This window comes from Temnothorax longispinosus, chromosome 12 (assembly GCF_030848805.1).
Source record: "Temnothorax longispinosus isolate EJ_2023e chromosome 12, Tlon_JGU_v1, whole genome shotgun sequence".
Taxonomy (NCBI): domain Eukaryota; kingdom Metazoa; phylum Arthropoda; class Insecta; order Hymenoptera; family Formicidae; genus Temnothorax; species Temnothorax longispinosus.
In genome coordinates, this window is record NC_092369.1 from 6,969,422 (window position 1) to 6,976,198 (window position 6,777).

Here is a 6,777-nt window from a genome sequence, read left to right on the forward strand (position 1 = left end):
TACAATTCTAAATTCAAATTTAATTTATTATTTCCCTTCTTTTGTCTACAATTCTACACTATAAAGAGACGAAAAAAATAAATAAATAAATTGAGACGCAACGTGCATGCTTCAAATAAAATAAAAAAGTAATGCAATTTTACATTAAGGCATTCTTGATTTCTTATAAATTTTGTTTACACAAATTAAACATTGCTTAACATTCTATAAGAGTTTAAAGTAAGAACTCACATAACAATATAATTCCATTTTTCTTAAATTATAATAAGTACCGTTCTCTCATTTATTTCAAATTTCTTTTAAATGCATAAAAGGTATCTCATTAAAAAATATCTTTTATATATGAAATATTTTATTATACAATAAAAATTTTATTGTTTAATAATACTATTATACATATATATGACTGTACTAACAGTCATACATTCTAACATCCTTGCAAGAAATCGAACATAAGAAATGAGCTATTTTCTTCAATATCTATTTACAATAAAACATCAAATGAAAAATAAATTATGATTACTAATCGCGTTTACATAAGCAAATCTGCCAAATATTCCTCAAATTCTTTCTCTCTTGTCTTTTCCGCGTCTTCAGTTGGTTTTTCTTTCCAGATATTCGACTCATTCGTGTCAGTATTTTCACTGCTTTGTATTTCAGCCGATCTGGAATCTATCTCCGCTCTATTATCTGATTCTAGAGTACTGGATACAGTAGCCACATCGTTGTTACTTTCGGAATTTGTGTCTAAACGCTTCAAAGACTTTCCCCTTTTCACCTCCCGCTTTTGTGATCGATAATTGAGTTTTACCGAGCATTCTGGGCAAAGTCCTTAACATAAAAAGAAAAAAGAAATAATTAATTTGTCTTATGCGGAGCAGTCTCATACATATAATTGTCTGTCTTTAAACTGATTATAAAACATACTTAATTTTACTAGTGCATTCTTCTTTTCGCCATGTTCCACATAGCCAAAATTAAGCTCCCAAGAACGTAAATTCTCTTTCTCCTTGCACGTTTTACTGCCACACTCAAACTGTCCTTTTCCAACTATTACTTCCTTCTCGGTTCTCCATCTCAAAGCAACCTACGCATATCAAACTAATAATGTAACTTACTCATAATTATTTTTATAATCAATTCACCATATAATCAATACGGAGATATAAATACGTAATAAAGACATTTCGTACCTTATTATGTTTGTAATACGTAAGATCACATATGCAGTACTCCTTGAACAATTTGTCATAGTATTTCTTAGCTAATTTTGCACCCCATGTGTCTGGAATGTCCTCTTGCTCCCAGAGAAACTTGTGGTTCTCTCTGATGACATCGTAATCAGTTTTGTCTCGGGACCTCGAAACGTCAAGTGCTGTTTATTACAAATTTTATCAAATTATAACTTTCATGCTACTAATTAATGATAAATCCATCGCGAGGAAATGACGTAAATTATGCGCCTCTTAAAAGTATAGTAGCTCTTCTAGCTTTTCGGTTTTACATCATATTTTCTATATAGTATAACTATAAAATATAAGAATCTTAAAAAAGGTTACAATTCGGGAAGAAAGCATTCACGAATCCGATAATATTTTTACACTTTAATGTAAAATAATGCAACATAATATATAATATACAGTTACAAAATAACAATGGATAAACTACTCAAATATTCTCGGGGATACTCCCAGGGCATTCAGCCGTTGAAGAAAACAAGAAAAACAAAGTAAAATTGCAGAAAGCGGAGTCGATCGAAACGAGGATCCCAACAAAGTGACAAGATATCACTTGTCGCTGTCCAATGATAACAAAATTAGCTTCCACCGAATATCCGCTAATGTAAAACCGAAAGATTCAACATACGTGTCTCGTGTGAACGACGATACAGATTTCCCGTAGACTGTCAGGTAGTCGTTCACGAGTTTCTTGTGCCTGTCGTAAGCCGACAAGTGCGCGTACGCCGGAAACATCGCCGTCTCGAATCTCCTCGCCTTCCACGCGACGTAAACTGGCTCCTCTGATCGCTCAGCTGATCGCAGTCCGCTGGTGTGTCCAGTGTGACCCTGAAAAAACCTGGACTGGACCAGAGACTCCAGAGAGAAACCTGAGAAAGTGCAACTCAACTACGTCGTATCGCTCGGTAACCGCACATGGTTTGCGTCCGTGCTAATGGTTCGTGTCCGAACTAGCCAGCTGGAGGGGATATTATTCTGGCCGGCCCGGGAGTTGCATCTGATTGCACCTGTTGATCAACAATCAGTGAATCAGGGCCTCTCACGAAATAATGGCATACTTCTTTACTTCTTTCTCTTATTCTTCTTTAGTAAGAAACGCCGATATTATAAAATAACATAGGATGATAATGTACATAGATAATACGTTGATATTTTTACCTACATCGAGACGAGATCATTATACATATACACATAACACATATATGTATTACACATACATATACATATATATATGTATATTACGATAATTCTTTCGCATAAACGGGATTTTGTAGTAACTTACGATAATTTACTCCGCGTAAACGAATGATATATCAAGAGACACGGTAGTGTCTCGCGCCAAGTACACGCGGAGCGAGACCGACCGTGACTCTTTTACGCGACGCGACGGGTTGCGAGTACCCGAGATGTTGAGATCTCGATAACGAGTGAACGGATCAAGTTCTAAGTAGGCTTGATCGATAGCTTGGGGTCCAATTAGGGGGGGGTTTCTCTCATAATATTCTGCTACGTGCCCTACGAGCGGAGATATTGCGACGCAAAGTCCAAATGTGAAAATTTTTTATTAAGATACTTCTTCTTCTATCTACTTCTAATGCCGACGTCTTATATGACACTACAAAAAGGCGTGATATCCGTACAAAATTACCTTTTTCAAAAAAAAGGTAAAAAAATGCGCCAAGTACACGCATAGTAGTGTATATGTTGTTACCTCGAAAAAAAAAAAACAGTGGTAGTATTATACCTCGAAATAACACCCTGTACATATTGTTTATACAATGCGTAATACTACAAAAAGGCGTGATATCTGTACAAAATTACCTTTTTTAAAAAAAAGGTAAAGAAAGGCGCCAAGTACACGCATAGTAGTGTATATGTTGTTACCTCGAAAAAAAAACAGTGGTAGTATTATACCTTAAAAAAATCTAAGTAACAAGTGGTAGACAAAATCTTTGTATCTTGAAAAATCTCGAAAAAACCTAAACAGTAGTATCTTTACCTTAAAAAAAAAAAAAAAAAAAAAAAAAAAAAAAAAAAAAAAGTAAAGTATTATACCTCGAAAAAACCTAAGCAGTATTATTTTTATTTCCAAAAAATTATTACTCAAGTGATACACATCACAAAATTACGTTACCTTATCAAAAAATGAGTCGCGCTTCAAGTGATCTATTATTACAATTACAAAAAAAAATGATATCTCTTTTTAAATTACAGCGCCAATTACAGAGAACATATATTTTTCGAGATACAAAGATTACGTCTACCACTTGTTACTTAGGTTTTTTCGAGGTATAATATTACTACTGCTTTTCTTCGATTAGAATAAAAAATTGAATCATGAAGAATTACACAGAGGTAACAGTACAAAATACAAATATTTTATTAAAATATTTAAACCCAACAAGGGAATACAAGGTATTTAAATACAAAGTTTATATATGTATTTTAAAAGATTTAATCGCATCGCAAAGAATTACAGAGGTAACAGTACAAAAAATAAAAATATTTTATTAAAATACATAAATTTTTCTTGTCAAAAAACTTGGCGCTGCTAGAGAGAGAGAGAGAGAGAGAGAGAGAGAGAGAGAGAGAGAGAGAGAGAGAGAGAGAGAGAGAGAGACCTTTTACAAATGTAGATATTACTTATTCTATACTTATTCTATACTTAATTCTAATCGCTTTAAAAATCTAAACTTATCCTAACTTATCCTATTAGTCGGAGAGCTGAGGGACCAAAGCTGCAACAGTTTTAGAAAGGCTGATATTTTAACATTAGGTCATGTAACGGTTGTATATCAATAGCCTGCCGTCAGTCAGCCAGTTTCGGTAACAGCTGGCGCGGGGGCGGCTCCAAACTTGTAAAAAAAACATGTATGTCGCAACTGTTTTATAAAATCTGAAAATTAGTTTGTAGATAGTAAGTTAACTAACAAACTGTGTGGGTATGGTCAGTCAGCAAAATATTGCAACGGTACGCGTCAGCAGCGCGCTGAAGTCATCAAAAAATTGTAGTTAGTGAAAGTGTTGTATAAAATCTAAAATTTTGCATACAATTAGTTAATATTATTTAAAACAAGAAAAACATAGTCAGAATTTTTATGTAACAAACACCGTCAGCAGCCAATAGAAGAACGCGCCGCGCGCTTGATTTATACATATAGCGCGCTCGATGGCGCGGGCTGATTATATTTAATAATAAAATAAATAGTTATATTGAATAATAAAATTAAAATAATTTTTCTAATCAGAATCACTGCTACAATCATATACTTTATCAGACTCATCGTAATTTTCTTCGATATCGTTACCTCGGACTCAGCATCTGCAAATTAGTAAACATATAATATATTTGATTAGTTTATTAATAAAAAAAAAGCTGACAAATTTGCTTGCAATTATTTATTATCTGAATTATTAACCTGAATTAAAATAATTATTTATTTATTTGATTTTATGTACATATTTTTTATAATGCCGACTCATATTATTAATTAAAAAGTGTTGTTTGCAAAAGTACAGTGAAGGTTAATAAAGTAATAATAATCAAAGTTATAATTTGACAATAAATTGAAAAAAAGGAGCTACTCTTTTTTTTTGAGATTATGTTTTGGTCCGCGCTCTCGAAAAAGGCGAGCTTAGCTGCTTTTTTTCCAGTAAGCTCAAGCAGTAGCTGCTTTTTTCCAGTAGGCTCTCCTTTTTTGATAAAACGCTATTTTGGCAACCACAAAACAGTAGATTCTTCTTTTTTTCTCTCCGTGCGGTCCCTCTCCACGCTCTTGCACGTATATTGTCACTGAAATAAAACAATTTTATCTTACCTTGATATTAAAGATTGTTGCTTCTTGAGTTCCTCCCTATATTTTTTGCTCAAGGTCGTAAATCGGTGATAACAAGCAGCGTGGTACCCTTCCTGAGCATTTTTGCTGGATGGAAAACCTATACATTGCTGTAGTTTAAGTTATAATCTTGGCGAATTTTTATAATACTTTTGCATGTGGCAAGAGTCTGCTCCTCAAATAATTTTACGTCGCCTCCTTTTTTTAAGCAAATCACGCAAATAGGACGCGCACTTCCTTCCATTTCACTTCCAAACACTCTCGAACGACGTTCTAACTTACACTGCTCTCGTATTATACACATCTATATAAAGCGAGGGAAACGTGTACACGTGTACAAAGGTTACTTGTGGGTCAATTTATATCTGCGTTCACCGTCGACTGAATACCTGCTCTTGATGGAACCAATAGTGTTATACTTCGGTCTCAGAATATAATATTCTGCACACTGCTTAATATTTTAAATAAACTATTGAATTACAAATATTTCAGAATTACATAAAAGCATTTTGCGGTCGAGCGCGCTATATAAATCAAACGCGCGGCGTGCCCTTCTATTGGCTGCTGACGGCGTTTGTTACATAAAAATTCTGACTGACTATGTTTTTTCTGTTTTAAATAATATTAACTAATTGTATGCAGAATTTTAGATTTTATATAACACTTTCACCAACTACAATTTTTTGATGACTTTAGCGCGCTGCTGACGCGTACCGTTGCAATATTTTGCTGACTGATCACACCCACACAGTTTGTTAGTTGACTTACTTTCTACAAACTAATTTTCAGATTTTATAAAACAGTTGCGACATACATGTTTTTTTTACAAGTTTGGAGCCGCCCCCGCGCCAGCTGTTACCGAAACTGGCTGACTGACGGCAGGCTATTGATATACAACTGATACATGACCTAATGTTAAAATATCAGCCTTTCTAAAACTGTTGCAGTTTTGGTCCCTCAGCTCTCGGACTATATACTTAGTAATAAGTCGCATTATTCACCGTCACACACACACACACATACACACACACACACACACACACATCGCCCACACCCACTCGCTCGCACATACACACCAGGCTGACCTAATTTTGAGGTCTAGCAGCGCCAAGTTTTTTGACAAGAAAAATTTATGTATTTTAATAAAATATTTTTATTTTTTGTACTGTTACCTCTGTAATTCTTTGCGATGCGATTAAATCTTTTAAAATACATATATAAACTTTGTATTTAAATACCTTGTATTCCCTTGTTGGGTTTAAATATTTTAATAAAATATTTGTATTTTGTACTGTTACCTCTGTGTAATTCTTCATGATTCAATTTTTTATTCTAATCGAAGAAAAGCAGTAGTAATATTATACCTCGAAAAAACCTAAGTAACAAGTGGTAGACGTAATCTTTGTATCTCGAAAAATATATGTTCTCTGTAATTGGCGCTGTAATTTAAAAAGAGATATCATTTCTTTTTTGTAATTGTAATAATAGATCACTTGAAGCGCGACTCATTTTTTGATAAGGTAACGTAATTTTGTGATGTGTATCACTTGAGTAATAATTTTTTGGAAATAAAAATAATACTGCTTAGGTTTTTTCGAGATTTTTGGAGATACAAAGATTACGTCCACCACTTGTTACTTAGGTTTTTTCGAGGTATAATACTACTACTTTTTTTTTTTTTTTTTTTTTTTAGGTAAAGATAC

General features: G+C 33.6%; 1 protein-coding gene across 1 annotated transcript; it reads right to left on the reverse strand.

Annotated features, from left to right (window-relative positions):
- Positions 1-5: 5 nt before the first annotated feature.
- On the reverse strand, positions 6-2,093 carry LOC139822978 (protein FRA10AC1 homolog). Its single transcript, XM_071795216.1, has 4 exons — positions 1,867-2,093; positions 1,194-1,359; positions 928-1,087; positions 6-831 (listed from the first exon to the last, which is right to left on the reverse strand). The coding sequence occupies exons 1-4, from the start codon at positions 1,971-1,973 to the stop codon at positions 533-535; spliced, it is 732 nt and encodes a 243-aa protein (XP_071651317.1). The 5' UTR covers positions 1,974-2,093; the 3' UTR covers positions 6-532.
- Positions 2,094-6,777: the final 4,684 nt, after the last annotated feature.

What these genes read in the sequence shown, in the direction of transcription:
- LOC139822978 (XM_071795216.1), bottom strand. Translation starts at nt 1,973, where the DNA reads ATGTTTCCGGCGTACGCGCACTTGTCGGCTTACGACAGGCACAAGAAA. An exon ending in CGTATTACAAACATAATAAG is followed by an intron (nt 1,088 to 1,193) that starts GTACGAAATGTC and finishes TGATATGCGTAG; the next exon opens with GTTGCTTTGAGATGGAGAAC. An exon ending in GAATGCACTAGTAAAATTAA is followed by an intron (nt 832 to 927) that starts GTATGTTTTATA and finishes TTTTATGTTAAG; the next exon opens with GACTTTGCCCAGAATGCTCG.